The sequence below is a fragment of the Sesamum indicum genome, linkage group LG10 (assembly GCF_000512975.1).
Source record: "Sesamum indicum cultivar Zhongzhi No. 13 linkage group LG10, S_indicum_v1.0, whole genome shotgun sequence".
Classification (NCBI taxonomy): domain Eukaryota; kingdom Viridiplantae; phylum Streptophyta; class Magnoliopsida; order Lamiales; family Pedaliaceae; genus Sesamum; species Sesamum indicum.
In genome coordinates this window covers 9,599,485-9,624,420 of record NC_026154.1, presented here as the reverse complement: position 1 = coordinate 9,624,420, position 24,936 = coordinate 9,599,485, and the positions used below count along the sequence as shown (strand labels likewise).

Sequence of the window (24,936 nt, the reverse complement as noted above, 5' to 3'; positions counted from 1 at the left end):
TTGCTCATTACTTTGTCATCAATAAGTGGCAGCACATATCAAGCAGAGGCCCGGCACCTCCTAGAGTCGGCCTTGCCTGAGATTCCCAAGCCTGAAATTCCTCTGCCGCAAATTCCAGCTTTACCAAAGCCGGAGCTACCAGCACTGCCAAAACCAGAGCTGCCAACTTTGCCCAAGCCTGAGCTACCAACATTGCCTAAGCCTGAGCTTCCAGTAGTGCCAAAACCTGAGCTTCCGACTTTGCCCAAGCCAGAACTGCCAAAGTTGGAAAAGGCTGAGCTGCCACCACTGCCAAAGCCTGAGCTCCCGGAATTGCCTAAACCTAAGCTCCCCGAATTGCCAAAACCTGAGATTCCAACATTGCCAATACCCAAATTGCCAACATTACCAAAGCCTGAGTTGCCTAAGCTTCCTGAACTCCCAAAGTTCCCAGAATTGCCTAAACCCACTTTGCCCGAAGGACCGAAATCCCCTTGATTTGAATTATAGGAAAAATTATCAAGAACTTGATCTCTTAGCGATAATTCTATACAATGGGATGATTCTCTGAGAACTTGTTCTAGAATGATTGATTTCATATTGTTTGGTTACTTGTCTTGTATTTTGGTGAGGTGCAGCTCTTATTATTTGTTGTTATGTCAGTTACGCTTTAGTGCTGTCAATTTGTATTTCCCTGTAAAATTGCCCATTATATTTAATGATTGTTTGTGCTATTATCAGCTCTATTTTACCTTCTATTTTCCCCCTTCTTTGAACTGATCAAATAGCAATGATGTATTGTATTTCTCCTTCTCCCGAATGCTACTAGCGCTCAGGCAAAAACAGCACGATACGATTAACGCCAGTATCACTATATGATCAGAAACGAAGAACAACAAGAGAAAACAAGTAGACTTGACCTATGTACATTTATAAAAAGACTTCAACCTCATAAGCTACATTGAGAATAGTAATCTACTTCATAAATTAGCAATTTACCACAGTACTCTAACTCCTTCCTCTCAGGGACTAAGACAAGGTTATATACAATATAGCTGACCTGGAGAGACCGAAGTTTCATTCCCTTTCTTCATAAACTTCTCCTGAATGCAAAAACCCTTTCCATTTTCGGCGGGATGACATGTAGAATGTTGCTCCTCAACATTCTCAACATATGACTTGGAAAGAAAGATATATTATCAGGTGCTGCTTGAAGATCACTGTAGTCAAGCCCCAATCATCAATACTCAGTCCTGGGAATTGAATATGCATGTGCAATAGATAACATTTTATTTAAAGAAACTTCTTGCATACAAATTTCATTGTGAGATTTGTTTAATCCATTTATAACCTGATGATTGATGGCCAACACAGCTGCTATTCAGGAGGAAAAGAACCTTCAGACAACCATTTCGGCTTCTCTAACATCTTTAGGAATTCCCACATCCAACCTCATAGTTGGTTTGTACTTCTCAGGCACAGCAGTACCAGCCTGTACACATAATTCTACCACTGCTGGGGCCTGGCCATAGAAGTTCCTCAGCTCCCTCTCCAGAGGCTTATTAACATCAGGTACATGCCAGACAAATTTAGGTGGAATCAAGTCATCAAGAACTGCTGATTGCCATCCATGTTGCCCATTCCGCTGCTGGTGCTTATGAGCCCCACAGTTCTGAGCTTTGTGTCCAGTTGGGCCAACATGCACCTCAGGACAATAACCACAAACCCTTACAGGGTACATCTTCATCAGCCTCTTGGCTCCTTCCCTCATCTCTTCCCACATCTCGAGCGTCTCCTCAGCAAGTAATGCCGTATCTTCTTCGCTGGATGGTGGTACAATTTCAGAGTCCAGTATTTCAGCTAATATTTCAGGTTTTGGAGCATCTGGATCGGGGTCTGGAAGTTCACTTTCATCAGCATCAATAAACTCTTTTCTCCCAATGCGTATGACTGGTTTTCTCCTCCTTTTGGTAGGATATTCAGGCAGGTCAACTCCTGCCTGAATGCAGAGCTCAAGAACTGCTGGAATTCTTGGGACGGAAAATCTCTCCTCATGAGAAATTCGCTTCCCAAGACGATCATACAAGTGATAGGCCTCAATTGGTACTAGCATGTCCTCAACAACTGCTTCAACCCATTCATGAGCCCCCTTACGAATTGAAGCTTGTGGCCCTCTACATGATTTGAAAGGGTGGCCAACAGGACCCACATGAATTTCACTACACCACCTGCCAGAATAGTCATCAGAAACAATTGTCTGAAAATCAGTAATTAGAGGAACTAATAAACATCATAAAATTGTCTATGTTAAGTTGCTAATGACATGATTGCAACTGAGATCATCATCTACAACCACTAAAAGGAAAAAGAAGTCTGAACTCACATAAGATCAAAAGAACTTGGTGAATCTGTGCAGTTGTAAAGAAATATAGGTAATACAAGATCGGGGGAAAATTACTTGCAGGCATTGACAGGCATCACTTTCAAGAGCTTCTTGAGATTGTTGATTAATGTTATTCTCGCATTCAACACCTTGTATGCAACAGGAATTAGTCTTTCAACCACCAAACCTCTCTTTGGAGGCGGAATACCTCTTGGTTGGTTCTTCCTATTCTTCAGCCTCTCCCTGGCAGCTCGCCGTAACTCAACTATGGGTATGGGAAATGGTTTCTTCTCCTTTTTAGGGTAATAACGAGGAAAATCGGCATTTTGAGGATGATTGCACCAAACAACCAGTGCTTGGACACGAGTCAAGTGTTGCGATGAAATTCCAAAGTTACGTTGACAGGTGAGTCTATCGCAATTGTTCTGCAAGTCAAAAAAACATAATCTATATATCCATGACATTCACTATTCAATGAGTACTAAAAGTAGTGTTTTGATACAGGTTGAGAGTACTGGTCTCAATACTAAATCATCCTCCTTCTCAGTCAAGTAGAGCCAGTTTGGTAAGATGGGTTTTTGAAGAGATGAAGAGAGCAGAGCAGAAGACCAGAAGGACATACAAACAGATCTCAAGTGAATCAGAATTCAGAAGGATTGAACTTCTTATAAACGGGGGAGGGCAGAAGTGCTGCTAGCTTAATTCTATAATTAAGAGCACATAAAAGTAAAAAGAAAATAAAGTAGCTTTTCCAAACTAATGTTTACTGTGTTCCGGAAAGATGCATGCACAAATCTTTTCTAATATAAAAACACCAGTGTTGTTTCAAATTTTAAGTTAAGACAAATTTATCCTTATGATATTACTATATTTAAGAATAAGATGCATTTTAGTATTATTATTATCTTAAATTTAATTAAAAATATTTTTTCTTAATCAAATATGTTAATTATATTTCATACATTTAACTTAAACATTGTTGTACAATAAAAGATTGAATTCATTGAACTATATAGATTCATTACTAACAATAAAGTTCGGATTTGTTTTTTAAAAGTTTTTCTTAATGCATTTACACAAAGACTCTTTTGAACATTGTTATTTGTAATCCATTTTTATTTTTTAAAATAATATATGATATACATACATATATAGTCTTAGTAAAGAATAAATAAGTTCCATGTGTTTTATGCCTAAGTTTTTGTAAAGATAACAATATGGAAAGCAATTAGTTTCATTTTATTAGTTTACTCATGGATACAAAATGGAACTCTAAAATGAAAATTATTTTTATAAATTTAAATGGAACTCTAAAATGAAAATTATTTTTATAAATTTAGATAAGAGTTATGGGAAGAATTACTCATACTATTTTAAATGATATTATTTAACTAAATGAATGATAGAATTGGCTTAGCAAACTTTTTCTTTTCTATTTTTCACATTGATCATACACAATAAAAATAGAAAATATATTTAATTAAAATATTATATGATTTAGTCATACATAAAACAAAAACTTTACTATAAGATAAACTTTAAGGTTACACTTACAAATTTATCAGATTGAACGCTTTTATTTCATTCTTTTCTTGTTGAGGGTAGACCTGAAATTATTTTTCCATGTACCGTAGTTAATAGTGCAACAAAATCATAACCATGTTATATTTTTGGTAGGAGAAATAGCAAAAAATTTAATTGATTCATGATATACTTACATGAATTTTGTTACATTACTTTTATGAAAAAACTTTAAATATTAGCAAAATATTATAAGAACAAAAATACATACTTAATATCATTAAATTTTCTCTTTGAATAATTTGAACTACTTTGAACAAGATATATTAATAACACTTTAATATTAACACATAAAATATAATTGATAATGAATTTTGGATTAATTTTAAATATTATACATGAGCATCTATATAAGCTAGTTGGATGTGTTAAAACTAAGGTATTATTTACAATTTCTATTCTCTTCAGACTATAAATGAAAAATTTAGAATTCTGAAACCTTTTTCTATAAGCAATTGCAAAAATAAAATGAATATGTCTAAGAAAAAGAATTTATTCATCAAAATATAAATATTAAAGAAAAATTGACAAGTGAAATCAAGAAAATCTATTCTAAACTAAATATAAATGTCAAACATACTCATGTATTATGCATAAATATATGTACCAAGAATTAAGAGAAAAACAAAAAGCGCAATCATTAATATTTAAAATTTAGAATAATTATTTGTGTACATAAATATCAAGTACATTTTTAATAAATTTACATAATTGACTCATGTATCAAAAGCATGAAGTATTCTTAAACAATATTTATAAAAACCAAAACAATGAAAAATTATAGTATGCAAAATGCACATACATTGTACTAGTTATACGAAAAGCATAAAGAGAACAGAAAATACCTTGAAAGAATCAAGCGAACTGAGACCTTGCCATGTGCCATGTCCTAGAAGATCAAACTTTGAACATGGATTTGTCCCTTTACTACGCAAAAGAGCAGTTATGCTAAACTGGAAATGCAGACACCCAATATACATTCCTGATATGAAAAACAGAGAGCTTTTAAACATTAATTCTGCACAATGTTTTTAACAATGCATGAGGCATTCCCTTCAAGCTGTCAGTCATTGATACCAGACATCATGTAACTCACAAACAAATATCTATTAACTCGGGCACGCCCTTCACACTGTGGTTCATGGATATATCAGGAATCATGTTAATAGTAATAATGACGATTGCACAATTTTAATTATTTTTATTATTATTTTATTATATATGTATATAATGAGATAAAAAAGCTTAATCGACAATCACAATAACTTAAAATTCAGGCACCCGATTCATACCAAATTTAAATATATATGACTGTGTCCATTAGATCATATCAAACAGTATGATTTAAAATCTTGAATGATTACTCTTATGTTCCGAGTATGATATCTCGACATCCGTATACCCAATAAGTCTAAAACTTTAAAAAATGTATTTTTCTGTAAGTTTTATCATAACTAACCGTTTGATCTGAATTTTGACGGCCTAATAAGATACTAGTTACATCAATGTAATACTAACATTTGTGAATATATAAATTTATCGCAAATTGTGAACATATATCAATTTCAACTATAAAATACTTTTATGTATTTCAATTGCATTGTTCCAAATAATGGATACTTTTCTACAATATTAAATTGTTCACTATGAATTTTATTCTATTGTTGGTATATTTTACTGTTATATTACTACTAAACTAATTAATAGTTTATATTTATAACAATAAATTAAAATATTATACTATATATTTAATATTTTGATAATTAAAATAATAATATTTATATTAAAAAGATTACTTTCTCTTTTTTCTCTTTCTTTCACAACCACTGTCCACTTCTCTTTCTATCTCTTTCACACACCAGTCAACTTCACCAATTTTTTCTGCCCAAATCCAAATCCTAAAACCCTAGCCCCAAACCAACTATTGCAAGCTTCAATTGATCTCCAACAACGACACAAGGAAGACGATTGCTGTTGTCGGCACTCGAGACTTACGCGACCAAGCAAGAGCACAAACGGGTTTTTCTCTTCTCATTTTCTTTCTCATAAAAAATCAGATTTTCCGAAAATTTATTCGCTCTATCGATCAAAATCACGCCCAGAAGGCAAAACCCCCATTTACCAAGCTCAAAACCAAAAACAGGGGGGGCGGGGGGGGGAACATATAATCTACACATCACATCACAGAGTCACTAATTCAATTTGATTCAACATATACCACAAAATGTCAGAAATGAAACAGTGCCGAATAATACAGAAAATAATCGAATGTTATGCAATCATAATCACTTGCACAACCTTTGCAAGACCCATTCGAAATGCTTATACACATTTAGAAAGGAAATGAGATGGGTGGTTGTCATGAGAAGAATGAGGAAACTACTTGTTATATCAGTTGGGTAGCTGGTGCGGACGACGGAGTGAGCTTGGAGGTTTGACGGAGGTGGCAAAGAAGCTCTGATTTCTGCCGGTGCGACAACAGAGCTTGGAGGCACGCTGCGTGCTGTGAGATAAGGAGATTTTAAGGTTTAAGTGTTGTGAGAAGTGGCCTGAATGTCTGAATGATAGCACTCTATTTTGATATCTAACATATTTTTCAAGTATTTAATAAATTTAATAAAAATACTTTATATTTATAAATAATTAATATATATATTTTTATAAATTAAATAAACTTAAATTTATTTCTCATAAACATCTTTTCCTACATTGTATAATGCTTTTGAAAAATTTAATTAAAATAAGAATAAAATTATTTGTATAAGAATTGGAGGGAAAGAAAAATTTTAAAGCCTTTTTTATTTGCTACAATGAGATAAAGTTCGTAGCAAAAGATCTTAAATATTAGTCAAAACGTCGTTTTGTGTATTTTTAAAACTTATAAATAACGACTTTTTGTTACAACAATCATTCTTAGCAAAAACATTAGACGACATCGCTCAAAAAGGCTAGCCATGGATTATGGTGCAAAATGGCGCGCCATGTCATCGCCAAAAAGAATGGGCGCTGAGCAAGCACAATGCGCGCCTTGTGCCATGGCACACCATTTACAGCTTTGCCCCCAACCCATCTCAATCTAATCCATCATAGTAACCCCACCCCATTTCCCCAATCCTGCTCCACCGCGTGCTATCCAGCAAAGCAGATTTTGGGTTCTGACTTTAATACTATCAGATGTCCAGGAGAGTCAGTAAGTATACTAAGTTTTTTCTGTTGTGAGCTAACTCGTCGCACGGTGGTCCTCTTTTGGGTGGTTCTTAATGGGTGCGATTCGCGAACTTCATAGCTTTCAGTGAAAATAGATTCTTTTCCTTCTGTTGTTCCAATCAGAGTTTGGTTCTGAACTTATTACAAAGGGTTTATGGTGTCAAGTATTTGATTAGCGGCTACTGGGAAGAACTGCGCCGTCGTACTTGAGCAGAACTTTCGGTTTCAGTCTCGAATGAACAGCTGTATTAGGCCACTTATTTAAACGTAGAGTTGCAAATAGGTGTGAGAGAGTCTGATGTGAGTTTCTTCTTTTGGTGCTTGGAAAAAATTAATTAGGGAACGCTAATGTAATTCGTAAAAAATGAAACTTCCACAATTGCTTTGTCATTCACAATTTGAATTCTTGTTTGGTTGGAGATAAGTGAGCATGTGTTTTATAGAGCATTAACAAGAATGGCGAGAATCCTATACAGTTCAACTTTGCATTTTTCCTCGACGGTTTGTATATGCTTATTAGAAGGAGAAGTATTCTAGTTCTTGGGAATACACTTTTTTTGTCCTTTTGTTTATTTCTAAATTTCAGGAGGGTGGGCTGGGGAGATGAGGACATTTTCTCAAACTTAAGTTGTAAAATGTTTGGTTCGATTTTAAAAGAGGGATAAACTCCATGATTTCATTTAGTTTGGTTTAGAATTACAGTTTCTTTTTCTTCTGTCTTGTAGTGTCTTGTAGTATGGTGGTCTTGGTATGGAAAATATTGAGTGGTTTCATCACACGTTATGAATGTTTTGAGCTGAAGTTTTGGTTCTCCAAAAGATTTGAGCTGAAATAAACTGAGATGGTCGTTTTGGAAACCAGTTTTGCTCGACTCATTCAGCCCTATGATTGATTCTTCCATTTTTATTCTTCTATTGTGGCAAAACTTTGTTACCATGATTTGGACAAGGTTATCATTTTAACAAATGTTGTGCCAGTCTTTAAAAGCTACATGGTTTTACCTATTTGTTTTTACTTACACTTGCCACTAAAGCTTTCACAAGTTAACTCTTTGAGTGTTACCATTGTTTTAGGAGCTTTGGAAAAAAACTGCATTTAGATATTTTAGCCTTTAGCTAATTTCTTTCCAACTCCCTATTTGCATGTTCCTTTAGCGCTTTCAATATGCCATACATGACCTGAACATAAGTGCATAAGAAATCATTGATATCATAGGTGACTCTCTCTTGCTCTCTGTGAATTTTTTTCTTGAATCTTCTCAATTATTTTATGTGATTGTTATGTTTTAAATTTTATGAAAGATTGACAAGAAAATGGAAATTCAACCTCTATTATTTCCCTTATACATGATAGAACAATTTCTCCAGTCAATATGGACTCCTTTTATATTGTTGTTTTTATTCTCTTCTACTAATATCTGGCTTCTTTTACTCTTGGTAATTAATGAGAATTGTGCTTGGTAGATTAATGGTTGGGGGTTGGGTTAATAGATCTTCAGGAGTTAGATGATTCCTGATATCCATGAACCACAATGTGAAGGGCGTGCTCGAGTTAATAGATACTTTGAGTAGGGTAGCAACCAGTCGAGCTCGAGCTCGAATCTTAAATAATGAGCGCAAGCTCAATTTGCTCAAGTGAGCAATTCGAGCTTCTTAACTCAAATTGAACTATATTAAAACTCCATTCAAGCTCATCTAAAGAAAAACGAAGAAGAAGGCTGAGTATTAAACACAAATTGGACCAAAAATTGAAGCTTCCAACAAATTGAACCTAAAATTGAAGATTTCAACAAATATGAAAAAGCCCATTTATACAAACGAAACATTGAAGACAACAAATCAATGCATAAATATAAAAAACCCATTTCCACAAACTCAATCACCCATAATCGTAAGAACCATCAAGTGTTTTTTTGAATGTTTCCGAGAAAAAGAAGCCAGAAATTAGTGGAAGAGAATAAAAACAACAGTATAAAAGGAGTCCACATTGATAGAAATTGTTCTACCATGTATAAGGGAAATAACAGAGGTTGAATTTCCATTTTCTGGTCAATCGTCCAGAAAATTTAAAACATAACAATCAGATAAAACAATTGAGAAGATTCAAGAAAAAAATTCACTGAGACCAAGGGAGAGTCACCGATGATATCAAACTTCTTATGCACTTATGTTCAGGTCATGTATGCCTTATCGAAAGTGCTAAAGGAACAAGCAAATAGGGAGTTGGAAAAAAATTAGCTAAAGGCTAAAATATCTACATGCAATTTTTTCAAAGCTGCTAAAACAATGGTAACACTCAAAAAGTTAACTTGTGAAAGCTTTAGTGTCAAGTGTAAGTAAAAACAAATAGGTAAAACCATGTAGCTTTTAAAGATTGGCACAACATTTTAACAAAATGATAAGCTTGTCCAAATCATGGCAATAAAGTTTTGCCCCAACAGAATTCACAAATGGAAGAGTCGATCATATGGCTGAATGAGTCGAGCAAAACTGGTTTCCCAAAAGACCGTCTCAATATATTTCAGCTCAAATCTTTTGGAGAACCAAAACCTCAGCTCAAGACATATTCATAACGTGTGATGAAACCACTCAATATTTTCCATATCAAAACCACCATACAACAGGAATACAAGACAAAAGAAAAAGATACTGTAATTCTAAACCAAATTGAATGGAAACATGGAGTTTATCCCTCTTTTGAAATTGAACCAAACATTTTGCAACTTAGGTTTGATCCCCTGCCCACCCTCCTGAAATTTAGAAATAAACAAAAGGAAAAAAAATGCGTACTCCCAAGAACCAGAATACTTGTCCTTCTAATAAGCATATACAAACCGTCGAGGAAAAATGCAAAGTTGAACTGTACAAAATTCTTGTGCTGGCATTGTGCTGGCTCAGCGTAATTCTTTTGGCGACGACATGACGCGCCATTTTGCACCGTAATCCATGGCGCGCCTTTTTTAGCGATGTCGTCTAATGTTTTTGCTAAAAATGATTGTTGTAACAAAAAAGTCGTTATTGGTAAGTTTTAGAAATACACAAAACGACGTTTTGACTAATATTTAAGATCTTTTGCTACGAACTTTATCTCATTCTAGCCAATAAAAATGGTTTCAAAATTTTTCTTTCCCTCCAATTTTTATACAAATAATTTTATTCTTATTTTACTTAAAATTTTCAAAAGCATTATACAATGTAAGAAAAGATGTTTATGTGAAACAAACTTTTAAGTTTATTTAATTTATAAATAAAAAATATTTTTATTAAATTCATTAAATAATTAAAAAATATGTTAGATATCAAAATAGAGAATGAGTTCTATCATTCAAACATTCACGCCACTTCTCACAGCACCTAAACCCTAAAATCTCCTAATATCACAGCACGCAGCGCGCCTCCGTCGTCACACCAGCAGACATCAGAGCTTCTTTGCCACCTCCGCCAAACCTCCAAGCTCACTCCGTCATCCGCACCGGCTAACCAACAGATATATCAAGTAGTTTTCTCATTCTTCTCATGACCAGTCACATTTCTCTTTTAAATGTGTATAAGTATTAAGACTGGGTCTTCTAAAGGTTGTGCAAGTGATTATGATTGCGTAATATTCGATTATTTTCTGTATTATTCGGCAATCTGTTTCATTTATGACATCTCGTTGTACATGTTGAATCAAACTGGATTAATGACTCTGTGATGTGTATATTTGATTATATGTTCTTTTTTTTTTTTTTTTTTACATGTTGAATCAAACTGGATTAATGACTCTGTGATGTGTATATTTGATGTTCTTTTTTTTTTTTTTTTTTTTTTTTTTTTTTAGCTTGGTAAATGGGGGTTTTGCCTTCTGGGTGTGATTTTGATCGATAAACTAAATAAATTTTCAGAAAATTTGATTTTTTTTCTATAACATTAACCAATTACAACAGGTTCTGGGTTTTGATTGCATTAGCGTACTTATGGCATATGAACATTACATCTTGAGATGCTTTATTTTTTTGTGTTTTGATATATGTTGGCATGTGCCCCTGTTTTTTGGTTTTTTGAGGCATTTGGATTACAGCATAGTTGTTAATAGCGCAAGGCACGCCATGGTGAAAGGGTCCCCTAGCGTCATGGCGCACGGCGCGGCGCGGCATTTTTATCGTACGGCCCACATGTACAAAATAAATTATATATTTCATACATCAATATATATTCACATTAATAATGCACAAAAAAGTAAATATACACACTAAAATTAATTTTATAATCAGCATATACTAAAAGAAAGTTGCAAAATAATAAGTCTTAGGAAAAATACAAGAGTTCAAAACACACAAGATAATTAAACAAATCCTACAAAACCATTATAAAACTAACACAAAAATATAATATCCATCAATCAAAACCATTCTCTCTTTTTCACGATGTTGTTGTTCTTCTTAGCTAAAAAAACCCTAATTACTGATTCTTCTTTACGTTTTTTAAACATATTTTGATTTTTTTTAGAAATCAAGTTAAATAAAGGCTGGGCTAGAAAAGCGCAGCCTTTATTTACATAGGCAAAGCCCAGCGTTTCAAAGAAACTGGGCTTCGCCCAGTTCTTTTATGGGCCGTCACAAAGGCGCCCCATGGCGTTGCCATTATATTCTCATTGCCATTTCTTTAAAATGGCAAGCGCAATTTACAAGTATGGATAAATCCTATAAAAGTAATAAGACGCATGGCTTAGGAGTTAGGTTAATTAGTTGGACATTTAGGCTGATTGAGTATGGAAAGTGGACTTAAAGACTTGGAAAAATGGGGATTGGTTACTTAATTTGGAGTTGACCCCAAACAACTGAACCCAAAATTCATGTTCAATTTCCATGTAAATGGTTCGACATTTTCTTACAATCTAGTCCACAGTAAGGTCACTATTTTTTTGGTCTTTTAACTTGTATCCCACGTCCGTATTACACGATAATTGATTGATACGTATTCTCTTTTAAATTAATATTTATATATATACATATTTATAGTTAAATCATAATTTATAAGAATGGGGCAATGTACGATACACATGAGTGTATCATTACAGTGTAGCACAAATATCTTATCTTTCACTCCAGCTTAGTAATTGATTGATGCACTGTATAGTAGTGTATGAATATTTATGGTATAATATAAATTATTACACACAATACACGTAATGATATATAAATATGTTAACAATATTTATAAATAGCAAAACTAATAATATATTATGCTTAAAATTTTTCATCTAATATAATATTAGTAAAGTACAAAATATTGAAAAATTGGCAAGGCTTTTAGAACAGATTCATTTAAACTCAAATTTAAGTGTGAAAGAATGGAGTTAACTCGCAAATTTTGATATCACTCATCTTACCTCCCCAACCTTCTAACTAACCTTCTCGCCCAAAGTATAAGAAAGGACATTTAACATTAAAAATAGAGAGTTATTACTATTTCTTCAAAGATGTTTACTCTATTTTATGTATATATTGAGATATAAAGTGGGTACCATAGTTGTTAAAGGCGCATGACGCATCATGGCGCAAAGGTGTTCTAGAGTGCAGCACGCCTTTCTAAAGGACATCATATATTTGCATTGATAAATTATATATTCACATATTAATATCTTTAAACATCAATATTACACATAAAACTAAACATAAACACTAGATATTATATCAATCATCATAAAATAAAAATATATGTAAAACAACTAGCCAAAGAATTCTACGTTCTTTTTTGTTTTTATGTTCTATTATTCTGTTACATTTTTCTATTACTTTCTCGAAAACAAGTAAGTTTTTTAGTTTTCTTTTCTATTTTTCTGTTACAATTTTCTATTAACCTATTTTTCTACTACTTCCTTTAAATAAAAATAAGAAAAAGGATTAGGTTTGAGCAAGTCTTGAAATATATATTCCTTTTTTATTTTGTTTCCTCCTTTTTCTTTTTCCCCCTCTTTTCTCATTTCAAACAGAAACAAGAAACAGAGATGCAAAGGTCTTTCTCTCAAAACCCTAGTTCTACACCGTCAAAGAGAGAGAGAGAGAGACGAACTCTTCCCTCTCAAAAACCTAGTTTTGCGCTGCCACTAGGAACCCTAGCGCCAGCACTGCCTTCGCTACTCCCGTCCCCGCCCCCTTGGCACGTCATGCACCCTGGCGTGCACCATTTTGTGCTTTTAATAACTATGGTGGGTACTGGATAACCACATGAAACCGAATCATGGTACCTAGTAACGTTACTATGATAATTTAATGAAACAGTATTATGTTATAATAGGGTAACCTCTCTAAATTTTTGCATGTTGGGAAGAATCATTCTAAGACTTTACATCTTGGCTCCTCTTTTAGTCAATGATTAAATCTTAAGAATAAAATTATAACTTTGTTTAACATAAAATAATAAAAAGGATAAAAATAAGATGAATTATCGATGTAACAATCCAACATCGAAATAAAATCATATTATTTATTGAACTATTTCCAATGATTTTAAGTATTAACTATTAATATTATGTCAATTTCATTTAATTTTGATAATTAGTTATTTTTTGTCATTCATCGCCCAAATATAAAAGAAGCCCAAAACAAATCTATATGCTCAATGGAGTCCATCTCATTAATTTGTATATCAACTAGATAAATCAATGTATATTAATTGTTACGAGCAGATCGAATGAGGCATCCGCTGAAAGACGGGGTTCGTCAACACTTGCAGCCTGTAATTCGAATTCACGTAAACTACTTTGATCTATTCTGCTACTTCTTTTGTAGCCGAACATAGTTAAGTAGGAAGCCATCAACTGATTGTATCAGCATTTTATTAACAGCCACATTCCCAATTTTGCAACCAAAACCGAACAGAAGGTAGAAGTGCATACATAAAGTACACTGAGATGAGCATAGTTGAGCACTCAGAATCTTACCCAGGTTTAGAAGCCGCTGAGGAAGGATTTCAGCCTGTGCCTGAGGACCCGAAATGATAAACCATTAGGAGATCAAATTTCAGGACGGCCAAAAGCAGATAAAAAAAAAAATATGTCCAAGAAAAGAAACTTGAACTAGAAAATTCAACGAATCAATTGAAATTTCCACCGCCTGCTCTGAGTTTAGTTACGAAAAATGGGTCTTATCGACAGTAATAAGAATCCAAAATGTTTAGTTAATACTACCAAGTATTATACTAAGATTCAAAAACTAAAATGTCAAAACGCCAATATCAATCACAGAAGAGAAAGAAAACAGCAACTGGAAATATAAATAAAGGGGTTGAGGTTGCTTTGATCTTACAGCACTTGGGCCGACCGCGCTTAGCGAGGGCGGACAGGGGAAGACGGCGAGAGAAGAGAGGCGCGGGGGAAAGAGAAGGAGAAGGGGGGGAAAGGAGATAACGAAGGGCGCTCGGCAATGGCTGGGCAGGAGCAACGGAGAGAAGATGGTGAAAAAGAGAAGAGGGAAAGGGAGAGAGGAGAGAAAGAGGGTTAGGGAAGGGGAAAAAGCGATGAGAGAGAGAGAGAGAGAGAGGGAATGGGATAATAATGTAATGGAAAATAAATTAAAAAGAGAGTATAATAGAGATGGAACATTCCAAGAAAAATTTTTTATGAGTTTTAGTAAATTTAATTTTTTTAATTAATTGTTTTATTATAATATTTTTATAAAATTATATTATTTTAAGTCTAATTTTTCCAGTTAACAGTTTTATTATTTTTTTATGAAATAATGTTATCTCTCCAACAGTATTTTTTTTGTCTCTTATTTATGTATTTTTTTATAAATCAATACTTGTATTACTTGATTCATTTTTTATATTTTCCCAAAATAATTTTTATTTATTTAAATAGATAAAATATATTACATTTTTAAAAAGTAGTAAAAAAGGAAAAGAAAATTAATATATTTTGTAATAAAGTACATGATGATAAAATTAAATAAAGCATGTTCTGTTGGATTAGTGATCTACATCTTCATCATCATCATTCAAGTGCTTGTTCCTTATCATAATTTTCAATAATTATAAACTTTTTCTTGATCATCACTTGCAAATTCTTCATTTTCTGCTTGGACTTACATTGCGATACTTAAATCAATAAAAATTTGGATGTCATTTATGTTATTTAGAGATTGAATTTTATTTTTTGTATTAAAAATTGAAATAGATTCGAACTCATCCTAATGTAATATGTAACGTCATTTGAAAAGTTATTGATTGACATTAGATGCTTATGGTACATCTCTAGATACTCGCCATAAAAAGTCTAATTGCAATATATTTTCCACGAAATATTTTCTAAAGAGTCGTATGTTACCTCCTCTGCTTCAATAGATTTTCGATTTCAAATTATTCACTACAGAAAAGACAAGATTTGTAATAGTTTTTTTGTAACGGCGAGAGGGCTGTTTTAATATACACAGCTTTGTAACTGATTGGTTGTTCTGACGTCATTGAGCGGATAATAAAAATAAAATTTTTTGTAACTGTCAAAACCGTTACAACAACCGTTATAAAATTGGTGTGTGCCTAAAACCGTTACAATTTGTAAGTCGTTACTATTTTGTTATGATTTTTGTAACGACTATCTGTTTTTGTAATGGATAATTGGTCAAATAATAAGCCATTACAAAAGCAGTGGCAAAAATCGTTCCAAAGTACACAAAAAGACGATGTTACAAGAACCGTTACAGTAGTGACCGTTTTTTTTTTTTTTTTTTGTAGAGGTCGTTACAAAATATCGGCTATGTTTTCCAACGGCTATCTAGGGTGTTCCAAAGGTCGTTATAAAAGCCGTTATAAAAGAACTTATATAAATTCATTTCATTTCATTTAATTTGTTAATTCTTATACTAACCACATCTCAACACTCCGATTTTTGTGCATATACATTTGATTAACATGTAGATTATTACTCAAGTTTTGGACCGTCAACTAGTGTTAATCATCACTTAAGTTGGTTGATTAGGTAATAGAGACTAATTTAATACTTTATTGTGTTTAATTGAATTAATTATATATGTATTCTCCTAAATAGTGTACATAGTACTGTAATATTTATAAATATGTAGGTCATCAAATTAGAAAATTAATTAGGTATATATATATATTTATGTATGAATATAGTGTTGTATATATGATCATGCTACGAGAATTGAGGAGATAGATGTATAATTAAATGTATAATAAGAACCTCCTAGGAGGACAAGTCTGACACCAGAGTTTGAGGATGGAATTAAAACTTTCATAGAATGGGTAAAGGGTCAGCGTGGACATGTGGATGGAGATAAAATTAGGTGTTCTTGCCGAAAATGCAAAAACACAAAGTTCAGAACACACGACAATGTCAGTTGTCACTTGTGTCTGCGAGGGTTTATGCCAAAATATTATAATTGGACTTCTCATGGCGAGAATAGGGTGCATGAGTACTTTGACGCTGTGACTGTCCCTCTAATGCTTGAGGAGCAAATCCTAGTTGCCCATGTCGAGGGTAATTATTCACATTGGGGTGATGAACAACAAATGGATTGGGCGGCAGCGGATGGTTTTTTATGCAGCCAGGCCGAGTAATTTTTCTTCTTCTCACGATGTTGTGCCTAATGATGATACGAGGTCCTACCCTATTGATGTCGGTCCTTCTTCATATTATTATGGAAGTGGCCCCTATGATTATTAATCAGGGTCAATAGATCGTTTTTACAATATAGTGCATGTTGTCGACCAGCCATTGTAGAACGGTTGCACCAAATTTCAATTGGCAACTATTGCTAAGTTGGTTGATATCAAGGTGGAAGTCCATAATTTCTGAGCGATCATATGATCAAATATCTCAGTGGGTTAATAAAATAGTGCCTCCATGTCACACCTTGCCGGAAGATTACTACAACACGAAGAAGTTGATAAAGGATTTGGTTTACCCGTTAAGAAAATTAATTCATGTAAAAATGGCTGCATGTTGTACTAGAAGGACGACATCGATTTGGAGTACTGCAAATTTTATGTGGAAGTTAGGTATAAGCCGACCCAAGGGCGAGACCGACGCTGCAAGAACTCCCCGTATGCCGTCTTTAGGTACCTACCGCTTACTCCCCGTCTGCAGAGGTTCTATTATTCGAGTGCAACTGTCGAACACATGACGTGGCATGCCACACATCAGACGGGGAGGGGTCAATGTGTCATCCACCCGATGCCGAGGCTTGAAAGTATTTTGACTGGATATATCCCGATTTTGCAGAAGAATTACATAATGGTTGGCTAGACTTTTGCACAAACGATTTTGCCCCTCACGGTTAGTACGGTCGTACTTATTCATGTTGGTCATTATCATTACATCGTACAACTCCCCCTGTGTCACAGGTCGGCTATTACCTGTGGGCAGCGTGTGGGCAATCGGGTCGATGTAGGCCAGCACGGGACGTCATGCGGGCATCTTGAGTTGATGTAGGCCAGCATGAAGCGACGATGGAGTGCAACCTTAGGCACGAGTAGAAGCAAATGTGCGGAACAGAGTGCTTTGATGTGGGAACAGAGTGCTCTAGCCTTGGAGATGCTGGAAAAGTGCACTCCTCGGCCCTTTCAGTGTGCTACTCATGGGAAAAGTGATTTTTTTCTTAAGCCTATTATAAGGGGGACATGATACGGTGAGCATCAGCCGGTCCTCCCCGTGCACGACAGCAGTAGCATGAGACGACGTGTGCACAAAGTGAGCATCTCTTGGGGGCATGATGGGGGCCTTCAAGAGCCGGCTCTAGGTAGCTCGTGAGCGGAGCGCTAGAGTCCCCGGAGGGCTGGGAAACCCGACGGGCGGCGTAGGGCCAGGATGGCCTATGTTGGGCACCGATTGTGCTGAGAGGCTCTGCGTGGTGTGCTAGGTTGCCCCGCGGGCTGCGAGTTATCTGAGGCAGCGCCTCTCGAGCGATTGGGTGATCGAGGCAAGCATTCAAAGACCTCGTGATCCAACTCATGGAATGCGCTATCGAGTTCTAGCCGTCCATGGGGGTCCGTTGGCTAAGAACAGGCGGTCGTGGGATGACGCCCCACAGTAAGCCTAAGCCGAAAGGCAAGAAGGCATGTCGGGCACGCCGTACGGGAGAACGGTAAGGTGTCAGCATATCGATTGGGCCTCGGACTTATGATGATGTCCTACTCGGGCGAGACATGGAAGGCGGCCATCGAGGGCGAGCGCCTAGGATGTACTGAGTGTGTTGGACAAGAGACGGGCGTTGCATGCGCAAGCGTAGTGCCGTAATGCCGAACTGGAGCGAGGATGCTCCTTGCCATTGGGCAATGTGTCGACAGGTTCCGAGATGATGTGCAAGACGCAAAGGGCACGGATGTAGAGAGCCTCAGTGAGCACCCGGACTGTCGCGAACTCTGATGTGTGCAAAGGCCGGACGAAGGTGGGTTGGCACCTTTGTGGCATCACAGGCCAAAATTATATGAGAAATGATATTCCGCTGCACTGAAGATTGGCAGGACTGTGACATATGGTATCAGAGCCTCGTTGCCTTCACGGGACGAGGTGCATTGCGAAACTGGAGGACGTGACCCTCCAGTCGACGAATGGAATATGAGCCCTGATACTGTGACAAGAGGTATCAGCTTCCAGTCGAAGAGTGGTATAAAAGCTCTACGTCTGAGGTAGAGACGAGTTGGAATCCGTAGAGACCATCAGTTGAGACAAGATCAGACTGGGTTGTGACGGGACGATTTTGGGGGACGTCTACCTCTTAGAGGACGTTGGGATACCTCTAAGAGGGTGTTGGTTAGAGTCCTAGGAGAGCAAGCGTCTACGGTCCAACTTCGTTTGTTGTTGGTTGGCAGGTGAGTGAGCGCCGCAGATGTGTGGGCGAGCTGTCAACCGTGGTGCAGAATTTCTTTTCGGCAAGATCGATATTCGGACTTCAGAATTCACTTGGCTTCCCTAAGTGAGAGGGGGACATGCCGATGAGTCGGATGGACTGCGAGAGTCATGTTTGTGAAGCAGAGGTAGCAACCATGTGTGCGGAATTCCGCAAGTCAAGAGGCGGCCTAGTCGCCAAAGCCGTTTTGGTGGACGGAACACCACCTTGAGTTGAGATTGGTGGACGAAGGGCCACATTCTCAATAGTCTGAAGATCCTTCCAGCAGAGGAGGACGTGTTGAATATTCATGAGCCGAAGCACAGTTGCACATGAGGTGCGTGGAACAAGCCACCCTTGGGGTTGCGAGGAGTGGACGTTGAGACCCCTTTATGGGCAGTTGTCAGTGCAAGCCGTGTGTGGCAGAGCAGAGTAATGGGATAAAATGCTATTATGGTAGATGAGGGTGCGTTAGGGGAGACGACACACTTCAAGAACCAAGGAGCATAGGCATCCGTTATGTGAGCAAGACAACTTGTCCGGAGCTTGAGTGGGAGCAGCCCACTAAGCTGTGCGTTAGGTGCTCATCAGGAGCACGAGTTTGAGTACGATGTGAGCAACAGGCTTCATCGATGCCGGGAGCAGCAGGCTCCGTTGGCACCATGAGCGGCATGATGTGGTTGGCCGAGCAGGGATTGGGAGCGGGAGACCCCAACCTTGTTAGTGCGGTCAAGATGGGAGTTGGATACTCCCCCTTCTTGTTTTGTGTTCGGACCGATGCGAGACTGGCGTTTGGAGGTGCTGCCGGACGGGGATTCAGAGATCCTATCCTTGCAGTTGCGGTCAAGCGCTCGGGACGAGGCAACGAGATTATGTTTTGCGGTCAAGCTAGTTGGGACAGGCGATCTCATTTCCGTGGAGGGTTGAGCGGCAACCCTTTTGAAAGCTGTTCGGGTCGCGAGTAGCGTTCTGCCGACAGTCGGGCAGGTGGCCCGTATTTTCCGGTCAAGTTAGGAAAACTTGGTCGTCTACCGGATTGAGAACAGTGACTCCTTTCGGTACCGGGTTGAGTGATAACCCTTTTCGGTTCACGAGTGGTGTGATTCCGACAATCAGGCAGGTGGCCCATGGTGTGTTTGCAAGTGTTTGAGTGTAGTCTACCGCAGAGGCGGATCCGTGCGTTTGCCGAGGACGGCAACACATCGAGTGGTGGAGAGAGTGTGAAGTGTGACGCCGAGTTTCCACACTTCCGTATCACAGACTCCACACTTCGTTCGTTCCAGATCAATTCGGGTGTATTGAGGCACTGTCTTGAGGAGCATTGGGATTTGAGAGGCGCACTTGACAAGACTTGGAGCACAGTTGAGAGAGTCCGTAAGAGAGTGTAGAGCCAGGCACAGAATTCCGACTACATTTGAAGTGAGTGTAGACGTAGTACACAAATTTCCATCTTGAGGCGATCAAGCGAGTGTATAAAGGCACTGTTTGTGGGCGAGCTATCCGACACCATAGGAAGAGAGTGCAGCGAGGCGCAGACTTCCGTTCATGTTTAGTGTTGATTGAGTGCATCAGAAACACTATGTTTTGTGGAGGAGCAGCTTAGCGTCGCCTTGAGGAGATCTCGTGTTGTGTAGAAGAGACACTTCACGATTGGAGTGCTCAAGGGAGCAGGAGGTCGGTCTGGTGTCGCGAGATACTTAGAGAGTATTGGGCACCGCATACAAATCCTTTGTGTATGTGTTGACGAGGATGTCAACAGATCGAGTGGGTGAGTTTCTTATGGACGACGGGCGGGCGACTAGGGATGTCGACTAGCACGCAGTGGATGATGACTCGTGTTGTGCAGGAGAGGCACTTCACGACTGGAGCTCTCGAAAGAGCAGGAGCGGTCTGGTGTCGCTAGATACTTGGGGAGTATTGGACACTGCATACACTTCAATCCTTCGTGTATGTGTTGACGAGGACGTCAACAGATCGAGTGGGTGAGAATGTCACAGGTCGGCTATTACCTGTGGGCAGCGTGCGGGCAATCGGGTCGATGTAGGCCAGCACGGGACGTCATGCGGGCATCTTGGGTTGATGTAGGCCAGCATGAAGCGACGATGGAGTGCAACCTTAGGCACGAGTAAAAGCAAATGTGCGGAACAGAGTGCTTTGATGCGGGAACAGAGTGCTCTAGCCTTGGAGATGCTGGAAAAGTGCACTCCTTGGCCCTTTCAGTGTGCTACTCATGGGAAAAGTGATTTTTTTCTTAAGCCTATTATAAGGGGGACATGATACGGTGAGCATCAGCCGGTCCTCCCCGTGCACGACGGCAGTAGCATGAGACGACGTGTGCACAAAGTGAGCATCTCTTGGGGGCATGATGTGGGCCTTCAAGAGCCGGCTTTAGGCAGCTCGTGAGCGGAGCGCTAGAGTCCCCGGAGGGCTGGGAAACCCGACGGGCGGCGTAGGGCCAGGATGGCCTATGTTGGGCACCGATTGTGCTGAGAGGCTCCGCGTGGTGTGCTAGGTTGCCCCGCGGGCTGCGAGTTATCTGAGGCAGCGCCTCTCGAGCGATTGGGTGATCGAGGCAAGCATTCAAAGACCTCGTGATCCAACTCATGGAATGCGCTATCGAGTTTTAGCCGTCCATGGGGGTCCGTTGGCTAAGAACAGGCGGTCGTGGGACGATGCCGCACAGTAAGCCTAAGCCGAAAGGCAAGAAGGCATGTCGGGCACGCCGTACGGGAGAACGGTAAGGTGTCGGCATATCGATTGGGCCTCGGACTTATGATGATGTCCTACTCGGGCGAGACATAGAAGGCGGTCATCGAGGGCGAGCGCCTAGGATGTACCGGGTGTGTTGGACAAGAGACGGGCGTTGCGTGCGCAAGCGTAGTGCCGTAATGCCGAACCGGAGCGAGGATGCTCCTTGCCATTGGGCAATGTGTCGACAGGTTCCGAGATGATGTGCGAGACGCAAAGGGCACGGATGTAGAGAGCCTCAGCGAGCACCCGGACTGTCGCGAACTCTGATGTGTGCAAAGGCCGGACGAAGGTGGGTTGGCACCTTTGTGGCATCACAGGCCAAAATTATATGAGAAATGATATTCCGCTGCACTGAAGATTGGCAGGCCTGTGACACCCTGGTATGTGCATGAGTGCTTAATACATGTTTCTGACGATGGTGATCCCTGGCCCTTCTAATCCGAAGGTTTGATCAATGTGTACTTGAAATTTTTGATCGAAGAGTTGTTGCAATTGTGGCATGTAGGTGTTCGAACATACAAAAATGCCATGGACAACGCATTCATCATGCGGGTGGCATTGATGTGGACGGTGAACGACCTACCCTCCTATGGGATGGTGTCTGGGTGGAGTACCGTCGGTGTTATGGGTTGTCCGATTTGTATGGATGACACACGGGCATTTTATTTACAGCACAGTAGGAAAGCGTGCTGTTTTGACTGCCACAGACAGTTTCTCCCTGATCATCATCCCTACCAAAGGAACAAGAAAGCCTTCACGAAGAATCATGTCGAACATAAGGTTGCACGTCTGAGGCTAACAGGAGACCAGATCCTGGAATGGGTTGCAGATATCAGTCCTGCCATTGAAATGTCGTTGACACTCCCTTCCGGCTATGGTAGCAATCACAAGTGGACGAAAAAAGCATCTTTTAGGATCTTCCATACTAGGCTAGGCGTCTGATCCGGTACAACCTTGATGTCATGCACATGAAAAAAATATGTTTGACAATATATTCAACACGGTCATGGACATCAAGGGAAAAACGAAGGATAATTTGAATACACGTAGGGATTTGAAGAGCATTTGTAATCGCCCGGAGTTTGAGTTGGATGAACGTTATGCTTAAAGCAGTCTATACCGTGACGAATGAGCAGAAGAGGAGGATATTTGAATGGATTCGTGGCTTTAAGTTTCCTGATGGCTACGTGTCTAACCTTTTTCGCTGTGTTGACATGACGGAATTGCAGCTGCACGACATGAAGAGCCACGACTGTCATGTATTCATGCAAAAATTGATCCCGACCGCATTTCATGAGATGCTTCTTGAGCATGTATGGAGGTTAGTCTTTTATTTCAAAGCATATGCTCGACCACACTTGATGTCGCCAAGCTAGATGAGTTAGAAAACAGTGTTGCCATCATACTATGCAATCTTAAGAAGATATTTCCTCCAACTTTTTTCGATTCGATGGATCACCTCATTGTCCACCTGCCGTGTGAAGTCGCATAGCGGGGCCAGTGCAATACAGGTGGATATATCCATTGAAAGTTCCTACGTGAGTTGAAGAAAAAGATAAAAAATAAAGCAAATGTCGAGGAATCAATTGCCGAGGCATACATTATCGAGAAAATCAGTTTGTTTTCTTCACAATACTCTGAGCTGGACGTGCCTTCCAAACGAAGCATGCCTCGTAGGAATTATGAGCACACGAGCAACGATGCTGGAACCCATGTGTTTATTTTCAACAACCCTGGTAGGGCTAGTGGTGCCTGAAAGAAGAGATGGCTTAGTGGACCAGAATGACACATCATCGAGACGTACATTTTGACCAATTATGAAGTAGTCATGCCATATTATGTGTAAGATGTTATTTTCGATATACGCTTGATGTTAATTCGTGTATTCATGTAGGTACATATAATTTATCTGATTAATATTCTACAGGTCATACCTAAATGAACTATACCAGCACCACCACTCAGCCGACCCAATTATTGATCGATTTGTATCGATTGAGTTCAAGGATTAGTCCAAACGATGTGTAAGTTAATCCATTTTCTTTTAATTTTTCAAAAGTACGTTGTGTTCAAGTTAAAAAATCTGATTAATAAATGAACGAGCAGGTACATCCCTGGTTGAACTACATGAATAACGAGCTCCTCAAGTATTATTATTAAGGTCCAAGAGCATAAGTAACGTTGGTGCCTTGCTACAACATCGATTTATAAATATTTTTTATTTTTTAAAAATTTATTATTTGGAACAACCAATTTATTAAAAAACCGTTATAAATAAGGCGGTCAAGTTTCGTCAAAGGCGGGAAATTGCTAAGTAAAATTTTTGAAATTAAAATAAAAAAATAGGGGGAATTTTAAATTTGATTTGCCATTCGAAAAATCGTTACAATGGTAAATTATACCAACTGTTACAAAAGTAGTTACAAAAATTGAGCCATCTCATAAATTCAGATAGAAAAATACCATATCTTCATATTTGGCCACCCGATTCATATCAAATTTAAAAATATACAAGTATGTGCTTATTAAATCATATCATACAGTATGATTTTGAATCACATGGTCTGACTTACAAATACACCATTTTGAATGTGTACTATTACGTTTCAGGAACGATATGTTGAAATTCATATACCCAATAAGGCTACAACTTGGCTAAAGGGATTTTTTGGCAAGTGTGATCATATTTACGTTTTGATCGTAATTTGACGGCCCGATAGCCCATGCCGTTCAACACTGTAAAATGACAGTTACATCAATATAATATTAATATTTTTTAATATACAAATTTATTGCATACTACGTACATGTATCAACGTCAAATAAATTTTTTTATTTTTTTAGTGTATTTCAATTATATTGTTACACTACAATGATTTCGAAAATGGTATTTTTTTAAAATATTTTCAATTAAATCAATTAATTATTTATAACGGCTTTTGTAACGGAAGTAACCAAAACTACACCTTATCCTTTGTGTAATAGTTTTTGAAATGGCTTTTGTAATGGAAGTAACCAAAATGACGTAGTATCCTTTTTGTGTAATGGTTTTTGATATGGCTTTTGTAACGGTTACCTAAGACTGCATATTTTGTAACGGATTTTCAAATATTGTAACTCTCTTTGGCACGGCTTTTGAAACGGCCAAGGCTATTCCAAAATTATATATATTGTCACTTGGCTGATTTTTCTTCTTCCCTCTTCC

At 38.0% G+C, this 24,936-nt stretch overlaps 2 protein-coding genes across 2 annotated transcripts in view; one reads left to right on the top strand and one right to left on the bottom strand.

Annotated features, from left to right (window-relative positions):
• Positions 1 to 725, top strand: part of LOC105172315 (periaxin-like) — a 3,050-nt gene extending 2,325 nt beyond the window's left edge. Inside the window, exon 3 of the mRNA XM_011093697.2 lies at positions 2 to 725. Coding sequence (XP_011091999.1) covers positions 2 to 477 — 476 coding nt within the window. The 3' untranslated portion in view covers positions 478 to 725. The remainder of the gene's footprint in view (position 1) is intronic.
• On the bottom strand, positions 922 to 14,670 carry LOC105172281 (APO protein 2, chloroplastic-like). The gene is made up of 5 exons (XM_011093662.2): positions 14,439 to 14,670; positions 14,075 to 14,114; positions 4,789 to 4,925; positions 2,438 to 2,787; positions 922 to 2,207 (listed from the first exon to the last, which is right to left on the bottom strand). The coding sequence occupies exons 3-5, from the start codon at positions 4,921 to 4,923 to the stop codon at positions 1,379 to 1,381; spliced, it is 1,314 nt and encodes a 437-aa protein (XP_011091964.1). The 5' UTR covers positions 4,924 to 4,925; positions 14,075 to 14,114; positions 14,439 to 14,670; the 3' UTR covers positions 922 to 1,378.